At 40.4% G+C, this 22,166-nt stretch overlaps 2 protein-coding genes across 2 annotated transcripts; one reads left to right on the top strand and one right to left on the bottom strand.

Annotated features, from left to right (window-relative positions):
* Nucleotides 1-115: 115 nt before the first annotated feature.
* On the bottom strand, nt 116-8,278 carry capza1a (capping actin protein of muscle Z-line subunit alpha 1a). The gene is made up of 9 exons (XM_027019189.3): nt 8,219-8,278; nt 5,019-5,082; nt 4,668-4,719; nt 4,081-4,138; nt 3,701-3,907; nt 3,336-3,415; nt 3,067-3,217; nt 2,149-2,211; nt 116-2,031 (listed from the first exon to the last, which is right to left on the bottom strand). Exons 1-9 carry the CDS (start codon nt 8,255-8,257, stop codon nt 1,891-1,893), a joined length of 855 nt encoding a protein of 284 aa, XP_026874990.2. The 5' UTR covers nt 8,258-8,278; the 3' UTR covers nt 116-1,890.
* A 306-nt stretch (nt 8,279-8,584) lies between these two features.
* On the top strand, nt 8,585-22,149 carry mov10a (Mov10 RNA helicase a). The gene is given in 28 exon segments (XM_081717828.1): nt 8,585-9,181; nt 9,183-9,256; nt 9,559-9,664; nt 9,832-10,025; nt 10,179-10,261; nt 10,264-10,328; nt 10,330-10,414; nt 10,722-10,789; nt 10,791-10,978; nt 11,848-11,988; nt 12,202-12,364; nt 12,492-12,643; nt 12,739-12,909; nt 13,059-13,206; nt 13,326-13,513; nt 13,644-13,739; nt 13,843-13,928; nt 14,002-14,100; nt 14,267-14,375; nt 17,096-17,213; nt 17,376-17,410; nt 17,412-17,562; nt 17,694-17,750; nt 17,859-17,984; nt 18,478-18,564; nt 19,362-19,450; nt 21,265-21,383; nt 21,704-22,149. Coding segments are annotated over 28 exon segments (3,201 nt in total). The 5' UTR covers nt 8,585-9,136; the 3' UTR covers nt 21,862-22,149.
* The last annotated feature ends 17 nt before the right edge of the window (nt 22,150-22,166 follow it).

The following is a 22,166-nucleotide window of genomic DNA, read 5'->3' as shown; positions in this document are numbered from 1 at the left end:
ACTTTAATCGCATATAAACCACTATATAAACATTTTTGAAACAACCCAGACCTGTTTTAGCTTCCTCAAACTTTGTTTAAAATAAAGTAATTGATTAGGCCCATAACAACAGCAGTAAGTTGGTGCAAATCCTTTATTCCTCTGGGATCATATTTGTTCTTACACTTTGTTAAAAAACAGCCAGCAATAAATGCTTGGGAAGGAGGCAGAAATAAGGGTAAACCTTCTGTGAAATTGCTTATTAGTATCCCAGTTGTAGACACCAGATGGCGATATTATGACCATTTCCAATCAGTGAAGTAGGGACATTAAAAACCGACATCCGTAACCTGAAACTGTTGACCATACAGTGCGGCTTGCTTTGGCAAAATGATCAACAAAGTATATACGATGTCACCTGACACACACTGATATCAGGAGAGCAATTATTGTGCTAACCACACACAGTGGCATCAAACAGGTAGCAGATGAAGACAAACAACAAACCCCTTTGAAGATTTACATACAGTTGACAAATCAAAAAATAATACCCCTCAAAAATCATCTCCAGAGTGTTTAGTCACTTGGAACTATTCATTTCCTCAACAACAGTCACCTTACATATCAAGCACTATGTGGCCATATAGCCTAGACTTCCATGGGTGGTTTTCTGTATAAGGGTTTACATTATAATAGGCGCAACATCTAAAAGTAAGACGTTAACGTAAAAGTTTGAATAATGTGGTTGGACTATAAAGGCTTAAGATTAATACAAACAAAAATGTGTTAATTATTTAGCAATAATATACCCAAGGAGACATGTGCATTTGACACAAAATTAGATACACAAACATGACGGTGGAGGTTATTCATTTTGCTAAAAATACACAAGTAAAAACTGGCTACAGGTTGACATGAGAGAGAGAATATATCCTGCCAGATTCTTTCAGATCAAAAACAGACATTATGGAGTACTTGGGACAATCTTGCTGTCACCTACACCACACAAATCTTCTGGCTCATGATGAAAAGAATGAAGATCTGAGTTCTAACTCATGCAGATGGAATTTTGCCTGAAGTGTGGGTAGCATCACAACAGTAATCACCACAAGCCATTTTGATTCATTGTATTGCTTCATTCTGTGACTGCTCTTCCACTTGGCCATGACAGCCTGTATCTGAAGAAAATATATAGTATTTTGTAAGAAAGCTAAAACTAAAGTCTGTTTCAAAGCATATTTAACAAACATGTGAAATTAATGGAGATGTGACATTTTTTCCAGGACAAAGATTAATCTGTGTCCAGACACCCCCCTTTGAATGTGGTGTGTGTAATTGGGTGTCAATTTGGCAGGTGAGCAGGGTGATTTGACAAAATAAGTAAGGGAGTATACCTATCCGAGCCTGTACAGAAGGGAGTATACCTACCCGAGCCTGTACAGAAGGGAGTTTACCTACCCGAGCCTGTACATAAGGGAGTTTACCTACCCGAGCCTGTGCATAAGGGAGTATACCTATCCGAGCCTGTGCAGAAGGGAGTATACCTATCCGAGCCTGTGCAGAAGGGAGTATACCTATCCGAGCCTGTGCAGAAGGGAGTATATCTGAGCATGTGCACTGGTGTCGCAGGAGGTATTTGTTCAACAGCAAGGACCATTGCTAAATTTATTTAAACAAGCTCACAGCCTTCAGAACATACAGAAAAGGAGGCAGTCTCTTTAGCTGAGGTTAAACCTTGGCTTTTGTAAAATTAAACTTAGAAACACAAAAAAAGAAGGAACATATCTTAGCACTCTTTTGGTAGGAGCCTGCACTCTCAGCCTGGCTCCAATGTCAAGCACAGGCCTGGGCCACTCTCAGTTTGTCGCTTGGCTTGTAACGCGAGCAGAGGTGTAGCATGCCAGGTCAGGTCTAAGCATTCTGCATCTCCTTGCCGATCTTGTAGCTGAGGATCTTGTTCCAGTCGATCTTGGTGCGTGTGACAGGAAGCTGCCGACGTAAAGCTTTGAAAGTGGTGTCGGACATGGCCTGGTAGTTCTCACTGATGGCTGTCTGAGGGTCAGAAAAGAAGGACTGAAATTGCTTTGGGCACGACAGAAAATGTGAAGTGTGGTTTATAGATGTCTTGTCAGAAGTTAAATCATCAACAATTCATTGACAGTCTCATACCTGGTATTCATTCTCTGCATTTTCAATCATTTTTACAAACTCCTCAGCAGTCTGCTTTGCATTCTAATAAAAGGGTGAGACAAGGTAAAACAAAAATGTATGAATAAAAGGAAAGGAAAAAACCAAGAAGGTAGCTTTAAAAAGACTTTCAAAATCCTTAGTTCTAACACTTAACATCTGGTAAAGCAAGAGAGTTCAAAGTTTCACTTTGAAAGTTTGTTTAGCTAAAACATGAAAAGGAACAAACGCATTGCTGAAGGTTTCCGGGCCGTTCAAAGGTCCCGGAAGTTGACCCATATCCATAAATGCAGCACGTTCATTGCCCCAGCTACAGATACATACTGGGCTTATAAAAGACATGTCACCTTATGAACGCTTTAGTAGGGTAATGCCAAAACTTTAATGAAGTGTGCTTCATAAAATGTGTTAACTAAAACAAATAACTGCTTGCTCTATTTCACACACCCAGATGAACTTCCTCTATATTGCATGTGTGGGTGCCAAGTAGTAGTTCAACAGCTAACCATTAAGATAGCAAATGTGTGAAATGAAACAAAACACACAGTATATGAGACAGTTCAATTAGTTAATGCACAGAGTGCAAGTTTTACCTAGCATTGCATGTTTAAATATCAGACTATAGTTCTGAGCAACTCCTGCAGGTTTAGCTCTAGACTATACATACTACTACTACTTTTGGTGTCCCAAATGACAATTCAATTTAGTCAAAGATGCACAAAAAACAATGGTGCAGTGTAGTAAAAACCAAGTCCTTCATAGCCATTATGCAAGATGTTCCTGAGAGGGGGATGTTTCTCTGAAGCATTGAAAGTTGTTATGGTTGTGTATGCCTCCATTCCCTTCACTAAGGCCTTATGTTTCAGGCGTCCATTTCGAAATGTGGTAACAATGGCTCACCGAAACGACAATAGACTCCTGAACGTCCTTGTGGCTGACCAATTGCACATTGCCGTCTTCATAATAGTGCACTTGGACCTTGAGAACGCCCACAACCTGCGCTGTGCCTTGAGACACGTTGAACTTCCACTCGGAGCGGCAGCGGCCATTCCTGCACACCGCAGGTGGGGGATAAGCTGAGCTCAACACTCTGGACAGACTGCTATTTTTTCATTTGACAGTTTAGCAGATAAGAAGTGGGGACACAAGGCAGCCCAAAGGAAGCTTACCAGAAGTTTTTGGGTTGAAACTGATGTCCCTCGATGCAGGCAATAATTGTTTGTTGGTCGTCAATGGTTTTCCCATAAACCTACAGGAAGAGAGACACGACCGACTCCAACAGTGGCCACAAACAAACACTTACTCGCTTTAAACAGGTCATGGGAAAGGGGTGGAAATTAACCTCACTGAAGCAATGGGAAAAAAATTGGGAAGAGCAAACTGCACTGTAACTGAGCCCTTATGGGAAATGCTGTCTGTCCAATTCAAATGCTGAGGCTGAGGGTGCAAGGTGATGCATTGGGGAGGGATTTGGGACTGGATCAGAGCCTCCCTCACCCTGGCCCCAAAGCGAAGGAGACCAGAGTTCACTCACGGTGCACATGCCAGTGGGATAGTGCTCTTTGATGTAGGCCCTCAGCGCCACGTCACACGCCTCCCTCCACGGCTCCAGGGCAACCTCGCCCTCGTGCGACACTGGCTCACTCGCCTCCTTCCTCAGATGGTCAAACTTAAATGACAACTTGTTTCTTGGGTCAAAGAAACGCCCATTTCCCAGGTCTCCATGCTCTGTGATCAACACCTGCATTTTTAAAGAGAGGTTTTCTATGGCTTTCTTACTCCATTAAGTACCATGGGGGGAATAAAAAAAATCACATATAATCCAACATTTTGGGGGGGAAATTAATGAATAAATAAAGAATTGCATGCACAATTCAATTATGCTAATCAATTAATCATGAATTTGTGAATTACCTGATCTTCCTTAAGTTTGATGGGTGTGAACTGATCCATATTATACTGGGCGAAGGCACTGTTTAACAGAGAGAAGAAGAGTATTCCAGCACAATTAGGATAATGGCCAGTTTAATTAGGGGATAAGAAATTAATTTTTTTTTTAGGTTTTTCATATATTTCAAGTTCGTGTCTGTTTAAATTGTTCCTCTATTATAAGGTTGCTTTAAAAAGACCTTTCAAAATTCTTAACCCATGATAAGTCAAAAGAGTTTAGTTCACACATGAAAAAATGACACTCCAAATAGATGTTGGGTAAAACAGAAATGGCCTTTAAGAAAACTTTCAAATCAAAGACTTAAACTGTACTGTACTTTATTATAAATGGCCAGAAAGAGAGACAATCTTCTCTAAGAACAGCTGCGTGTGGGAACTGCTCAGTGGGAAGCCATGGTTTTCTAATATTGACAAGAAACTGCCTGGTCAAATCCTGATCAAGTCTAACCATGTTCAGTGTGGCTGAGGTGAACAGGCTAACAAGGGACAATTTAAGATGCGACATACAGTGCCACTATGATGTAAATTTGTGACACAAACCAAATACTCACTGTGCTGCCCCTTCCCTGAGCAAACTGTCATTGTTGAGCAGGAGCCGCACATCTGGAACCACACAACACCCTCAGTTTAAGCTTTCATCCTGACACTTTCATCCTGACACATCCTGGCAGCTCCCTAATGCAGAAGATTTCAGATGCAGTCCAGGGACTGCATTTCTTGCTCCAACACACCTAACTCAACTCCTTGGATAATCATTACAACCTCAAGGAGCTCAGCCAGATGGGTTTGAGCACTTCTGCATAGGTGACCATGCGAGTACTTTCCCCAGAGCAGAATCCATTTCTGCAGAAAGCAAACAAGGCTCAGTGAGTGCCTGCACAGTTCAGTTTTTGAATTCTCACCATTGAATACTTCATTAAACTCTCCTGGTGGTGCATGAAGAACAAAATTGGCTGCGATGCGGACCTGTCAGAGAGAGAGAGAGAGAGAGAGAGAGAGAGAGAGAGAGAGAGAGAGAGAGAGAGAAAAACAAAGGCAAAAGAAGAGTTAAGAAAGTGACTATGTATTTTATTCTATAAATTAATTACACACATTGGGCCATAGGCCTAGAAACAGTGCAGCTTCATGGGTTTCTATTCTAAAAAGACCACAGTGGTGCAAGTTTGAGTACCCTGAGACATGGTTACTCTACGGACCACTCCTTACAAGGGTGAGGGCTTTTCTTAGCATTGCTTATGTGAGCTGAGGGACCTGGACCTCTCCCTTCCCCTATGCCACCAAAGGGAGAGACCTCACTATGGCTCCATTCCAAAGGTCTAGGGCAGCAGCCATCTCTTCTTCCTTCCGCTCATCTAGGACCATTTTTACTGATTTATCCATTACAAGTCATGCCAGAAGCCCATCCTCAGTTCAGCACAAAAGATCAAGGTATGCAAGGAAAGGCCTCTTTCCCTAGGTAGCTGTATTTGCTTCCATGCATTCAGGGTGCACCGAGTCAAAACAAAAGGGCACACAAAGGGGCTGAGTGGATCACACATTCATCAGCAAACCCCTGCCTTGCAGCTAAGCAAACACACTCATATTGACTAATAGACCAGTGCAGGAAGGTTTAGGCCTTGCTGCTTTGTTTAGAGTCCAGTGCAATTTGCTGAGTGACATGCATATTTCTCTCTCCTTGTGTAGCATTACCTAGTTGGCTACCTTCCTATACTCAACCAGAACCTCTGCTCATCCCAGCCTTTCACTCCAAACTGGGGTCTGGACTGGCATCACTGTGTGTCTGAAGAGGTCTTTCCTCAACCGGAAGATTGCGGTACTTGTTTGCTCTTAGGAGGGTTTCTGTATGACGAACAGGAGGCTGCAGCAGGACTGGCAACGTTCACCATTGATATGATGTCTCATGAGCTCAGATCTGAGAATAGTGCTGGCATTAAGCATGGTATGCAACCCCATACCACAGACACTGAGCCAGGATATGGAGCAGGGTTTTGATGCTGTAGGTGACACTACGATTGGGCTTTCTAGTTTAAGCTTTAGCCATTGTTCAAGGCCAACTCTCTTACAAACTCAAAATGAAGCTTGCACTTGCAACGTATTAATGACAAACATGAACCAACTACCAAGCACTTTGTGCTTCACAGGTTACAGTAGCTCAGGGACTTTACTAGACCAATTTGCATTCTTGTATGATTCATATGCTTAAGTTCAATTAGAGTACAGTGAAGCTTCCTTTTAAGAAATAGTTTATCAAAAGAATCTGCTTTGATTTGCAAAGTGCATGTCCAAGGACTGGTGTTAAGCACCTCACAAGTCATTCTTAGACACAAATTGGTGGTTAGGTCTATTCCAGTGGATGTTTGTGGGAGTTAAACTTCTGCCCAGCTCTGACATCTCAAGTCATTCAATGTGCGTAGTCTATCAAAATCATCCAGAACACTACAAAACAAGTTTTGCTCAAAACAGGTCATTTTGACACACTAACATGTTTTAATGCCCATTTGTAGATACTATGACAGCCTAGTATTTGCACGTTATAGCTTTTTATAAGTTTCAGTGTGACAGCCTATTATTTGTTATTATGCAGTCTAACATTGTTTATTTTTCTTTCACCATTTCTAATAATGGGAGCATTATAGGCTCCACACCACTAATGTCTCCTATGTGCCCGAGTGAGCCTAGTGAGATTAGTCTTTTTTTTAAGAAGAGGAAGAAAGTCAGTTCTCCTTATAGACCTTGAGAACTTACTTCCGTGATGCTATAAAACTAGATGCTTTTAAGGAGTACAAGACAATTAAACATGGATGTGTCATCTTGCTGAATTTCCTACATTACCACCTTCCCTTTTCAAAAGGGACAACAATGCTTGAGTTGCATTTAAAATCAGTCCTAAATAGAGGACTATACTACATTTAGGGGCTTTTCAATCAGAGTAATTCTAACTGATCTCAGAAGGAGCAAAGTGGTCTGCAATGTGTTTAGCACTGGGGCTTCACCAAGCATGTCTGAAATACCTCTTGCCTTCTTTTTGCTGGTCTCTACATGATTCTAACCACATGATTTTTGCAGGCTTGCAGAGAAGCAGTGAGGGTACACACCGGAAGAGACTAGTATAGACAGCAGGCGAATGGAGGAACGCTGGAAGACCCGTTCGCATGTACCAGCATGCAGAATCAGGGCTGGGTCAGTGAGACTCAGCTGAGAATACACACAACCCGAGTTAAAACGATCCGCCTTCTGACAACGAATTATAAATGATAGACAATTAACGTTAAGTACTTCCTGCTACACATTTTAATTCCCCGGGAATTAAATGACTTTTGTTTTGGCACAAACCATGCTTTATAGGAGCAAACGCTGCTACTGCTCTTGATTCTGCGTTTAGGTAACATTCTTTTAAGCACCAATAAGTTTTTTCCATGAAAATCAACACTTTCCTGTGTGCATAAAATCTACGTCCTCAAATACAATAACTATCATAAATTGGAAACACAAGATTGAGGAAACACACAAACAAAAACTTAACGCATTAGGATAATAGAGCTTGCAAAATATACACCCTGAATTGACACGTCTTTACTACAACCGTAAAGTAGATAACGTTAGCTAACGTTAATGATGCACTAAAACTTGACTGCTCCAAACTAGCCAGCCAAAAATCTCTCAATACACCCTATCCATTCTAAGATATTCTTTTGAGATAACTAACTCGTTATCTAACCATTGCTCAATCAGTTCCAAACGTTTAAATCCAACACTGTTATTGAACAACGATCTTGAAATAGTCTGAAAATCACTTATACTGTACACATACATTCCAACAATCATCAAACTCAGCTCCTCAGCTTCTACACAGCGGCCGAGCTTGATAGCCAGCTACCTCAACCCACTATATGGCCCTCATCTCACATTACGATACGGCTGCTAGCTTCAGCTAGCTAACAAGCTTGCTTAGCAAGCCCTGTGCGGCTGACTGGGGGTAAAAGAAATCCTGAATACCATAGCTATAATAAGGAAAGACTTAAAGGGCAATCAAAAATAAATTGTCCATGAAACAGGACCATGCAAAAATAAGTTTTAAAAGTTTCAATAAATCGCCTCATACCCTCTCTTCATCGCTGAGCTGTTCCTCAAAGTCCGCCATCTTGGCTCAAATGGACCAACCCTGTCAAATTGCATCACGGGAATATTACGAACAAGAATTGTATATTTTTTATATTTTCATTTAAATTTTACATTTATTACATTTGGACCATATATACAAATTATGCAACGTCATTATGCAAGCATGTTTCATTAACGTTTTATGTACCAGTATTACAGGCTGTCAAACCACAAAAACTAGTTATAGGGTTTAGGTAGTTGTTTCTGTATTCTCTCTTTTTCGAAGTAAATTATTTACTCTTAGGGGGGAAAACCTTGTGACTGTAATTGTGAAGGATTTGAAAAGCCTTTACCAGTATTTTAAATTCATGTTTCCTAAGGAAAATAGCGTCACCTACAGGTTCCAATGGATACATGCTTCCTTTTCAATTTTTTTCGATGTATCGCGCCTATTTCCTTTTCGGAAATAAGGAAGCATAACATGTACATAAACGATTACCCTTCCCTTTCTTAATCAGGAATACGACGAATCTATCCAACTTATTGTATATCATTGAGCAATTTCAAGGGAGCAAGACTGCGTTGGCTAAGCGCTTATGTAACGTCAACTACATTAAGGGAGTATCTCTAAATACTAGTGTAGTAAAATGAATAAATAAAAATACAGGCCTTTTGGGCTTTTAGCCATTTTACATAGGCATTGCAATACACAAAATAATCCACAACTGACAAATTTAGTACATATCTCCTCTTTTATGTCGCGTTTGTCTTAGTTTTCGTTTTCTTTCCTCCAATATAACTTGTCCACACCTCATCAGGGTTCGTCATTTATTCCACCTTATGTGAGGTGGTCAGTGTCCTAAACTGAATCAGCTAGCTACTTCGACCAAATAACAGTCACGCGTTTATCTGACGGACAATGCCTTCACTGAGAGCAGCCTATGAAGTTGGACTTGATTTCTTGGGAGTTTTTGCGGGAAAGAAAATCGAAAACAGACAAAAAAGAGCTTCAGGATATTTACTATTTGGAGTTTAAAAGGTTCACAGCTAGCTAAAACATTTTGAAACGTTCATATATGCTATGCAGTGGTCTTATAAACACATTTAAGTTAACTATATTTGTAGTGTATCTTGTAATTAAAGAAATAAAATAAATGATATTGCTGCGTGTCTCAGTAGTTATGCGTGCAGCAGATGTATGGCTAATAGCTTGTAATAAGTATTCTGGGTTTGCAATTATGTTGTGTGTGTGTGTGTGTGTGTGTGTCATGATAACTAATGAAAGTGTGACTTATAGCTGTGCACAATCGACCTTTTTAATTAGTTTGCTCTATTTCATAGGGAAGGAACCAGAGAGCCACATTTTTCGAAGTTGATTTACGCCTTAGAACATTTCAACAAAGCCAGTATAAGGCATGGAAAAGTTATCTTGCATGCCAAACCTCAGGTATGTCTCTCTCCTCCACTCTCGCTCAGGTATGTCTCTCTCCTCCACTCTCCCTCAGGTATGTCTCCTCCACTCAATCTCTCTCTCTCTCCCTCACACACACTCACACACACACACTCACTCACTCACTCACTCACTCACTCACTCTACTCTGCAAATCTTCAAAGGTGCATGTGTACTACTGTGATCAGTGGAGATCTGTGTCACAGCCAAAGTCAAGCTGCGAAACTGATAATGGAGTCCCCAGAGCTCCAGATCCTGACTCAGCATCTTCTTGCTTCACTCCTCCCACTCTCAATCCAGTCCTCACTCCAAAGAGAAGACTGGCTAAAGAAATCCTCCAGATGCTTAGGGTAAACAGGTGAGCTTCTGAACCAGTCCCTGTCATAGTGATGTGACCCTACTAAGCTCATGTGTAAGAAAGGTGCTGGCCTTTCTTAACCAAAGGAACTATCAGTGTTTTCATTTGTATTGTTCATCCGAAACTTGTCTTGTCGTTTCTTGTTCTTTGCAGAGCTGATCTTATCTCTGACAAGGGAGGCATAGAGATCACATCAGTCCCTAAGAGCAACAATGGTAAGCTTGCTTTCAACATTGAGACAGAGCGTATGTGGTGAAGTTCCTCAGCATCAACAGTGGGCAGAGCTGCGTTCACTTCACTTTCTTACATAGCACTGCATAGGATGTGTTGCTTCAGTCTAGTGGATGAAAGGAGAGTGACCAGGGTTTGCCCTTTGCTCCTCTGTCCAGGTGAGGAGAAGCACTGTGAACAGTCTCATCCCTGACCAATGACATATTAAGATGAAAGTAAGAAGATCAGGTATTTGATTAACATGATATTTTTTGTATTCGTACATGTTACATATACCTGTCTGTAGAAAGGCATTGTTTACTCATGTAGCTTTTCTCTTTTCTTTCCCCCCTACATTACACCTCTATTAACAATGTATACATGTTTTATTTACTCACATGCAAGGGTGGAAACCATTTGTTTCATGCATTAAAACATAAATGAGTCCCTTTTTTATCTTGATGAAAATCTGTTGACTTCCTACAGATGAGAGCTACGAGGTGGAGGTGCATTACAGTGTTCACCATTACGGCCACTTCCCAGCCACCATGTACTTTTGAGTTCTGTCCTGAGTCAGAGTCCCCAAGCCCATCCAAGCCCTTTTGTATTGTGAGGGAACTAGAGGCAGTGGTCTGGACCCAGCTGGCTATGGAGCTGGGCCCAGAGAGCCCCTACAGACCTAGGCAGGACGGGCAGTACAGGCCTGAGGACAGAGTGCTGTAGGAGGGAGTGCTACCTGGGAGGTAAGTGTGCTGGAACACAGGGCTACATGCTCATGCCATTTCATCAAATACGAAAACGATAATAAGCTTCTACCTTGGTGTTGAACCTAAATAACGTTTTACATTTTTCTCTTGTGACTGGAGCTCGAGTACATTTTGAGAGGCAATGTGTAATTTTTAGTCTCAGGATTTGCTCATGCTTATGTCATTACACTACACGCTCACAAAGATGTGCTTCTACCTTTTATTATTATTGCTGTTAACATCATTAGTATGAGCTGCAGCCTATATGTGCATTCATACGTATATTTAGTCATTTTATTCATGATCATCCAGGAGGGTATGAATTCCCCTGTGAGTCTGGTTCCAGTCAAAGTTTTTTCCTCATTTCTGTATCAGGGAGTTTTTCTTTGTCACTGTCAACTTTGGCTTTCTCATTGGGGATTTAGGGAGAGTTTGGAATTGCATTCACATCTACATTCTACACTTGATTCAGTAAAGCTGCTTTGCAACAATTTATTTTATTAATATAATAATATATAGAGTTATATTTCAGAAGAATTCTTTAAACTGGTCACAGCAGTCTGGCATGAACAATGCCCATGACCTTTTAGGGACCTGTAGCAATTTCTGCTCTGTGTACAGATGTACACAGTTATAAGTTCTTACCATTTCTTACCAGTGGTATACACTGTCCCTTTTGCGTTAAACAGTATCAGTGTCTATACAGGAGCCTATATATAAACACAAAAAATTGTTGCTGGCAATGTAAATGAAATGTTGCAAACTCCATCAGTAAGCACTTATGTTCACTTGTTTTAAAAAAGGATGTATTTGTAGACTATCTAGAACAGAGTTTGCATTGTTATTTCTTTGTTTGTTCTCTGTAGCTGTGTGGCACATGTTCTGAAGCAGGTGGTGAAGCTAAAGGAGTACAGCTACCCTGCTTGCCTGAAGGACTTGGCCAAATACCAGCTTGCTGACACAGAAAAGTTTTCACCTGCAGCCAAACTGCAGCTCCTCAGAGTGAGGTGAGCTCCTGCGTTCAGGACCAGTGCCTGTTTGACATCTCTTCTGATTAGGCTTGTTCAGAGTTTCTAAGTCCATAGTGTCTTGAACTACTTCGGCACGTCTTAGTACATGTACATCCTAAATGGGTCATATGACCACAGAACTCATTTTTGTTCATGCATACAAGAAGCCTGAGTGGGTGCACTAACAATGATGTACATGCATGTTCGCAGAGATGTGTTGGGGACTCTGGAGTGTGTAAAGCAGTATGCTGAGCGATTCTACCTCCTCTTGCACCTATAGGAGATTCAGATGGAAGTAGATATAAAGAAGTATGATCTGTATGGACAGACCATGACACGAGACAAGGCCAACAAAAAGCTGCTTGTGCTACAGGCATGTGAGTTCTCTTAATTTATTTCCTGCCCAAAAAAAGCTGTAGTAAGTAATATAAGTGGGACGTTAGCTTGAAACATGGGATGAGCTGTGAAATGTGCTTCTCAGCCGCTGCTTTTTGTCACAGGTGCTGGGAGTGGCAGAGAACAGGCCATCTGTGCTGCAAGGCGACCACCTGAACGTGTGTATGTCAGAAGACAAGGCCCAGCCTGTTACCATGTACAAAGGTTATGTCCATCGCGTAGAGCTGGAAAGTGTCAAGTTAGGCTTCACTAAGAAGTAAGAGAGACCCCAGGAGTGATTACCTAATGATTCTTTATTCAGCTCCATCTCAAAGTACTGAAACTGATTTTCTCCTCCATTGCATTGGGCAGGCTTGTACAGAGCTTCATCTCCAATATGATGTTCGATGTGGAGTTCAGCATAAATCGATTTCCTCTCCGACACCAGCATCGAGCTGTGGAGCTGGTTACCCAGCACAGGCTGGCCAATGTGCTGTTCCCAAGCGACAATGGAGTCAAGCACACAGCACCACCCCCGCTTAGGTGTTCACACACACACACTCAGTAAACTGAAATACAACAATCCATTCTTCTCTGACAGCCAATACATATATTTGTTACTTAATATGTTCTTACTTATGTTGTTACTTAATATTGTGACTTGGGGTGCTTTTATTTGTGGTACTACGCAGGATGTTCAACCAAGATGTGGAGAGCAACCCTGAGCAGAACGCTGCTGTGCGGCACATCCTGTGTGGCACGTCTAAGCCAGCCCCATACCTGATCTTCGGCCCACCTGGCACGGGCAAAACCGTCACGCTAGTAGAGGCGATAAAACAGGCAACTACTCTCTCCCTTTCTCTCATATATATGTGTGTGTCTTTGCTTGCACAGCTGATATTTTAGCTCAGTTCTAAATATCCTATTTCACTGGAAACCGTGTGTGTGCACTTTTTTAGGTGAATAAGTCTGTTGCTGGAGCCCATGTCCTGGCCTGTGCTCCCTCTAACAGTGCCTGTGATCTGCTGTGTGAAAGGTTGCTGGGATATGTGGATGCTCGCTGCCTCCGTCACCTCTATGCCAGCAGTAGAGACCATTGCACTGTGACCAAAAACTACTGGTAAGCTGCATATCCTTTGCATAACAAGTGCATCTTTGTTCAGTTTATATTCAAATACTCCTGCAAAGCTACAGTGAGAAGCATTTTGCTTGCACTGCTGATGAAGGATCTCTGTCCAAAATGTACATTTTATGTCTGACTCTTTCCAGATATGCAGCAACTGGGATGAAAGTCAGGATGGCTTCATCCTACCCTCTAAGGAAATACTGATGGACTACACAGTCATTGTGGTCACACTGATCACTGCAGGAAGGTGCAGGGCTTTCTGCTAGACTTGGCTCGCTTTACTGTTACACATCATTCACTCTAGAACATTCTGTCCTCATTGATAGCAAGTTTGTGTTTGTGGTCCTCAGGCTCATGACTGGAGGCCATTTCACGCATATCTTTATAGATGAGGCAGGACAAGCCATGGAACCCGAACGCGTCGTCGCAATCGCGCGTAGGGAACATGCACATAGGTTTAGAAATGCCAGACGATAGCTTTTCTGACTCCTCAGGTGTTTCTTTCTCAGGTCTTCTCCATCCTGAGAAAGGCCAACTGGTTTTGGCTGGAGACCCTGAGCAGCTTGGACCTGTCCTCAGATCTCCACTGACACTGCAACATGGCCTGGGTAACCACTCCTCCTGAGTAATGGGTAGATAGCATGAGTCCAGTACTTCACAGAACAAGCAAGTCTCAACAGAATACCTTAGAGTTTTGGGGCCTGGAGCCCAGGCTTCATAGTCAGTCATGCATTATTTTTAATGATATTGTTCATATCCACTGCTGTGAAACAGGACTGTGGCTGCTGGAGAGGCTGATGAAGCAAAACCCACTCTATCAGAAAATCCAAGATAGCTGGGGTTTTGACAGCTGCTTTGTCACCAAGCTGCTGCGTAACTACAGGTATTCTTTCCTTGTTTGCTCCTCCAGGTCAAAGATAACTCGAGCTTGTTGGTCTCATTCATCATCCTAGATACGAATAAATTTCATTGCGAATCAAACATGTTTACACAAGAAATATAGTTTTTCATGAAATGTTTTTGGGAATCAGGTCAGAAACATTTGTAGCATCTAAATGTAATGTAAATGTAGCATACAATATGTCCTAAGCACAGAGATAAAAGGCAGGGTGACCATACATCCTCTATTCACCAGATATGTCCTCTTTTTTTGTTAACAAGGAAAGATGCATATGTAAATTTCACCAAGAGTGCAAACACTGCGTGTGCATGGTTCTCTATGGTCATGCTGTTATGAATATGTAATCCTTTGACAGCTACAACAGTCAGTTCAAAAGTTATTAGCACCAAAAAGGTGAATACAAACAGTAAAAACTAACTTTACCATGGTATCTTCTACCTGAATACATTAGGTTTCCTTATGACACATGACCTTTGGAACAATCTAGCTGGTCTTCCAAATACAATTGGGTTCACTCAGTACTCCGTCCTTGATGTGGCCAAGGGCCTGAGGGAACTCATGATTCTTTTATTCTCCAGCATGGCTCTGGGATGGAAGTTGGCAAATGGGGCAGTTACAGATAGATGTTAATTGGTATGTAAATTAGAATACACTCTAATCAAATGCAGTAAAATAAAAGTAGACTATTAACAATGGCAATGTATGCAAGTAATTTAGATGAGTGATAATACATATTTTCTTGTTTAGTGGATGAGGGATAGCCATTAAAGCTTTGGTTAATGAACCCCTTAGAAGGTCCTCAAACGGCTCAAGAGAGGTGCTGAAATGAAGCACACTGACGGGCATGCAGAGTAATCGAGCACACTGTTGCCATGCTAAAGTCGTTGGCTATGCCTCAATACAGCTGGAGGAAAATTACTTTATCATCCTACAAAGGTCTGCCATATAATACTGGCCCGTCATGTTTTGCATAATCTAGCCATAAAACATAGTAAAAAAAAAAAAAACCAAACAAAAAACAAACAAACAAACAAAACATACCCGAGGCCATACTACCTGGCAAACATATGCCATGACTAGTTCTTTTTTCCACACTTGCAAAGACTGTGACATTTTGTAACGGTGAGCGGTAAGGAGGTGGATGCGTGTGCGGAGAAGAGCGAGATTTATTAGGGGCAAACAAGGGCTAGGACTAACAAACCAAAAGCACTCCAAACGGGGGAAGCAGGCTATAACAAAGAAGCTAGGAAAAAACACACAGAGATAAGGAAAAATAAAGGGCTAGAATCACAAAACAGGCTAATAAACAAAGGCTTCGAAATACAGACGGCCTTTCACAAACCTCCAGACATGCATCCAAACAACGAACTGTAAAAACACAGGCCGCCAGACAGGGTTTAAATACATGAACTTAACAAGGCTAGAAACGAGGTACAGGTGAAAGTAATGATGGGCGTGGAAAACCAAACGAGGGACGGAGAAAACAAAACTAAGGAATGGAACAAAAATAATACATACGACAGGGAAACCATGGAACATGGAAGCTAGGCGGGACCAATCGTGACACATTTGCTGTAAACTCAATCTTATGTCCTTTAGCTTTGTTGCAATGTCCTCCATAAGTGTTATGCGCTGGCCCTGCTTCTCCCAACATGGCATCTGTAAGAATGTTTGTGAAACAGTGGGCGCCCAGAGAGGCTGAAGGGTGTGTTGGTGTGGAACTGTTGGCAGGCTCCTGATGTACCAATATTTGCTCTGAATCTAAAATTTAAAAAAGGAAATCCTCCCCCAGTGATGTGCATGAAGTCCATACGTTAGTGTATGTTGTTTTTTTTTTTTTTAACATTTAAAACATCTACCAAACGGAGTCCATACGTTAGTGTAACATTTAGTAGGAGCAGCTTGGTGTTAAAAACATTACCTTCTGAGCTTGAGAAGGAGGGTGGCAAATGTTTTGGTGCTTTTTGTTCCTGTTACTAATAACATCGGGTTTTACCAAGATCGAAGTTTCCCCACTGATGGCACGAACACACTGATCAACTTTCAAACGCTGTATTTTGACCTCTAGTAGCAATCACTAGCAATTAGCAGCAATTCTTTTTTTGACTCCATTTTAATATCAGACCATTTTCCTTTGACCTCCATTATTTTTTTCTATATTGATGACACAGTATTAAGTTAATCTCTTTTTTCCTCAGAAACAATTTTTGGCCTTTTCAGGTGTTGTGACTAGATATAGTACTGAATAAAAATTTATCCTTGTCATGAACCTGAAACAAAATAACAAATTTCTGCCTTGGAGAAATTCTTTTTCTTTTAGCATTTAGATTTAATTCTGGCATTTTCATCTTATACATGCATTGAAATAAATGTACTTGTAAATCAGCATTATCAGTAACACACATGTACATTTCTGAGTGACATTTACCAGCATCTGTATGTGAATGTGAAGGAAATGCCCGCTCCTGAAATATTTGTAAACACGGTAATGACTTTTTTAGTTTAGCATGGTCCATGAAAACCTTTACACTATCTTTACTTCAATGTAAATACCACATTGACTTTTAGTTCACATTGGTCAACAAAAACATTTACACGTCTGCTACATTAACGATTGGCGTAAATGTTTTATTTCTTTCTCTGATGAATGAGGCCCAGTGTGTGCTCTCTCTCATCTCTCTCACTCACTCACCTCTTGGTAGGTCTCACCCTGCCATCCTTAAGGTCCCTAACGAGTTCTTCTGTGACAGTGAGCTACACGTGTTTGCAGAGCAGATGAAACGAGAGGCCCTTTGCCAGTGGGAGTACCTTCCTAAGCGGGTAACTCAGTCTAACAATGAGTAACTTTACTGCTTTTTACAGGAGAAAACCAAAAGTGGGTTGTTGTGTTTTTTCTGCTTCTGTGAGTGGGGAGGCATATGTTGGCTGCTGTGTGGGGTGCTTGATAGTACCTTGAACTGGTAAGGTTGTGTTCGTGACCAGGGCTTCCCAGTCATATTCCACGGAGTGATGGGAAAAGAGAGAGGTGAACAGTCCATCCTTCTTCAATGTAAGCGAGATTGAGGTACTTGTCAGCTATCTCAATAAGATAATGGAAACTCAGGGAAAGAAGAGCCTTCCAAAACTCGGTGCCGATGACATTGGGATCATTGCCCCCTACAGGAAACAAGTAAGACTACTTATGGATCCCATGAGCATATACGTATGTACATGAGTGGATAGGTCTTCACATGAAATGGAGCTTAATCTCTATTTGTGATTGCAAGTTCATAAATAAGAATTGTATTTACTTCACGTAAGGTGGAAAAAATACAGAAGGCTCTAAAAAGAGAATTAGACCTGTGGAAAGGCATCAAGGTTAGTCAGAGCTCTTCTGCTTCAAAAATAGCATTTATTTCCTTTAAATGTTAAATGCAACATTTATATAAGAAACTCATAAGATGTTGGGTGTTCCTTGTGTCTCAGGTAGGCTCAGTGGAGGAGTTCCAAGGGCAGGAGAAAACAGTGATCATGGTATCTACAGTCAGAAACAGCATGAGCTATATTAAGTTGCAGCAAGACTTTAACATTGGCTTCCTCACAAATGAAAAGGTATGCCTCATTTTGCACTGTGCTGCCAAGTACTAATCCAAAATTGTTTTTAGTAAAAGACATATTCACACAATGTAATCAAGACTAGTAGTAAACTGCTTTTATCCTATCGGGACATACCTCACCATACTTCCTGTGTTGGAAGTATGTCTGATGTGTAGTATCTCAGCATCCCCTTGCATAAGTCTGTTAGGAAACTGTTTCTCAGTCCAGTCCATGGAACCTCAATACATATCTTTGCTTTACACTGCCTCCTAGCATGGCTGAACCAGGCCAATAAAGGAATACTCTGACCAATAAAGAAATTCTCCATTCAACCATACGTTACCATATATGTAATGTAGGGTGGAGTTATTTTTGACAGGTTTTCCTGTAGTTAAACACAAAATATAATGGAATGTTGTTCAAGAAGCCTTGCAATACCTGTACTTAGGTTTCTATTATCTGTTTCTACTTAACAGGTTTTTCTGTTTTGTTTTTTTTCTAAGGATAGCTACATGCATTGAATGGTTCCTTTAAGAACACTGATTACCTGATGCCTGTACCGTCACTGAAGTTACAGAAAAATGTGGAAGATCTGGTGGGTCCTGGGGACTCTGATGAGAAACAATGTTAGGAGTCTGATACCTGTATAACACACCTGTACCTTTAGTTATGACTATCACAAAGAAAACTATTTTTAAAATAGAAAAATACCTCTGTACTACACCATGAGCAAATTTAACAGTTAAGTCTTAACACTCTTCAGTTCAATACACTTCAGTTCCATTCATAAATATAGGAAATTAAATAAAACATTCTCTTGGTCCTCATATCACTGAACAAGACCTTTTAATGCCTCTGTATTCCAACCAAAGAGTTATGATTGCTGTTTTTGTCATGATCATTGATCATTTATTTGTTTTTGCTATTGGTGTCCCATTTATTTAAATAATATGTAAATAAAACCATTAACTATAATATATTCATGATAATTTGGTTTAGATCAACAGGTAAAAACATTTCACCGTAGAATTTGATTTTATTAAAATTTTAATAAAGCCCTCATTGTGGAGGGTTTGATAGGGTTCAGTTCATGTTAATAATTTAAAACAGATTAGACACAGAGGTCACTTTGTCAGAATAACAAATTTAAAAAAACATACTTTTGTTACTTCTACTTGTTTTGATTTCTGCTGACTGGTTTTGCTGGGTTGGTCTGATGTTGGAAAGCTGGTTATAGACCAGTAAAAAAGGTGAACTTGCCATCCAGAATACCAATTTTACTCTTTTTTCTGTTTGATTTGAATCATTTACTGAAGTGGGCTAGTGTTTGTAGTGTAAGACGAGGGCTAGGACTGAGCCTTTTAATGAACTAAATGCTGACTTTTCTCACAGAGGCTTAATGTAGCCATGACCCGTGCAAAAGCCCTGCTCATTGTGGTGGGAAACCCTGTCATCCTGAACAAGAATCCCACATGGCCTAGGTAGGATATGTCAGTTAAACTCTGAGAATAAATGTTGGCAGCGCATATTAAAAAAAAAAAAAAAAAAAAAAAAGATTCATATAACTTTATATATGTAAGAAAACCAGTGTATCATGAAATGATTTAAATATAGGATTGCTTTTGTGCAAAAAACATTCCATAATATAATACAAAAATAACCCAATTGTATGATTTGTCTGGTACAGTTATGTGCAAAATAAGCAAACTAAGAAAAAGCTTAATCCTCATAATAGCATTTATTTCCATATACACAAAGGCACTGGGAGCACTGCACATTCAATTCCAAATGAAAACATGAACGAAATATAAATTTTTAAACTGAAAATGAAAAAAAAGGGCTGTTGAAAAAAAAATAGCAGTGTCTTCATTTTCATTTACAAACTCAGATATTTACAGTATAAACAAAGTTGTTTACAGATTTACTTTTTATGTTAATCACTGAACTAATATTTAGTTGTATAACCTTTATTTCTGATAACTGCTTTACATCTGTGTGGCATGGAGTCAACTAACATCTGACTCCTGCAAACAGATATTCTAGCCCAAGATGACTGGACTACATTCCACAGTTCTTCTGCATTCTTGGGTTTTGCATCAAAAACAGCATTTTTGATGTCACTCAATAAATTCTCAATCATATTGAGGTCTGGGGTTTGGGCTGGCCATTTCATAACATCAATCTTGTTGGTCTAGAACCAGGATGTTGCCTGCTTGCTGGTGTGTTTGGGGTCATGCTCCTGCTGAAAACACCCATTTCAAAGGCATTTCTTCTTCAGCATAAGACAACATGACCTCTTTCAGTATTTTGATATATTCAAACTGGTCCATGGTGCCTGGTATACAATAAATTGATCTGACTCCAAAGTATGAGAAACATCCCCAAACCATTATGCTTGCACCTCCATGTTTTATAGTCTTCACAGTGTACTGTGGCTTGAACTCAGTGTTTATGGGTCATCTCACAAACTGTCTGTGGCCTTTAGACCCAATAAGAACAACCTTGCTCTCATGTGTCCATAGAATGTTGCGCCACTTCTCTTTAGGCCAGTCAGTGTGTTCTTTGGCAAACTGTAACATTTTCAACACGTCTTTTTTTACGAGGGTTTCTTGCAAATAGTTTGGCTTCACGTAGGCATCTTCTGATTGTTGCAGTACTAACAGGTAACTGAAGATCATCTTTGATTTCCCTGGAGCTGATCATTGGATGCTTCTTTGCCATTCTTGTTATTCTATGATCTACACAGATGGTGGTATTTCCTATCCTACCACGTGTTTCAGGTTTTGTTTGCCATTTTAAAGCATTTGAAATAATTTTAGCTGAGCAGCCAATTATTTTATGCACTTCTTTATGTTTTCCCCTCTCCAATCAACTTCTTGATCAAAGTTCTTTCTCCTTCGGTAAAATGTCTGGAACGACCCTTTTTACTCACTGAGAAAGGGCTAAAATCAGCAGGTACAGCAAGTACATTTGCTGCCCTCCTTCTTTAAATAAGGGCCATAATTGACACCTGTTTCTTCATAGAATGGGTGACCTCACTAATTGAACTCCACACTGCTTTTAATTTGAACATTACACCCAATTAGCAGCATGCTTTCATGACTTGATTCTGTTGGTTGCCCATTACTCGGCTACACCTAGTCATGAATTTTTTCCCCGTGTTGTATTATCTATTCTGCCAAAATCAGTAATTAAATACATTAGTGATGTTAGCCTGCTATTATTTTGCACATAACTATATATTGGCATGGTAGAGATGCTGGAAGAGATCTGCAAACATAACTGTGTGTGTCAGGTTCATTGGTTACTGTGAACAAGAGCAGGGCTACACTGGCTTTGATTACAAGGATGCTGAAAGGGAGGAGGATGTGGTGACCCGGCTGGCATCCCTAAAAATCCACACTGCTGCTGATGGTATGACATGGATTTCACACACTATTCACCTACTGTTCTTTTGCTCAATGTTCCATGCAGTATAAAGATAATAGATGATTGCAGTGATGATTAATAAGAACACAGTATTAACACCTCTGACAAGGGAATGTTTGTATGGCATTTGTCTCTTGGCAAAGATACTAGAAGATGATTGAAGTGATGAGTTACCATAATGCAAAACCATAACGTTTAAACTAGTGTACATTTTTATATGTTTAGTGTACATTGTTAAGAAGTAGCTCTACAGGCTTACAGATGTGTAAATAACATCTCAGTAAAGTATTTGTAATTATGTGCAGAAATAGAAGAGAGTGCCCTTCAGCAGCATGTGGAGGGTGGAGGAGTGAAGACTGACCCTCCTGTAGACCAACATACAATTACGCCCTCAATCATGTGGGCAGTGAGACACTGGGAACAGTACAAATCCAGTGCAGGGGACAGCATTTGTTCACTGTAGCACTTTTTCATAGTAAACTCAGCACAAAGAAACAAGCTGGTGTTAATCATGCTCTTAATACTAAAATGACTAACAAGGCTATACATTTCACATTGTGTTGATGTTAGAAAATGTCCATGCTTTTAGTTTAAAAATCTTTAAATATTGAAACAGTGGTACTTATTTTCCCATAGTTCCCTTAGTGTCCTTACAGAATGGATCATTACCTCAAGATTTCAGGAAATGTTTTTTCAGTATAACTGGCTTTGTAACAGCTAAAGGGAGAAGTGTATTATTCAACTTCCTGTTGATTAACACTACATCGT

Source organism: Electrophorus electricus, chromosome 7 (assembly GCF_041902795.1).
Source record: "Electrophorus electricus isolate QZ-2024a chromosome 7, ASM4190279v1, whole genome shotgun sequence".
In the NCBI taxonomy this organism is placed as follows: domain Eukaryota; kingdom Metazoa; phylum Chordata; class Actinopteri; order Gymnotiformes; family Gymnotidae; genus Electrophorus; species Electrophorus electricus.
The sequence above is the reverse complement of the archived record's forward strand: the minus strand, read 5'-3'. Positions and strand labels throughout refer to the sequence as shown.

What these genes read in the sequence shown, in the direction of transcription:
- capza1a (XM_027019189.3), bottom strand. Translation starts at nt 8,257, where the DNA reads ATGGCGGACTTTGAGGAACAGCTCAGCGATGAAGAGAGG. An exon ending in AGCTCAGCGATGAAGAGAGG is followed by an intron (nt 5,083 to 8,218) that starts GTATGAGGCGAT and finishes TCTCTCTGACAG; the next exon opens with GTCCGCATCGCAGCCAATTT. An exon ending in CTCAGGGAAGGGGCAGCACA is followed by an intron (nt 4,139 to 4,667) that starts GTGAGTATTTGG and finishes TCTGTTAAACAG; the next exon opens with TGCCTTCGCCCAGTATAATA.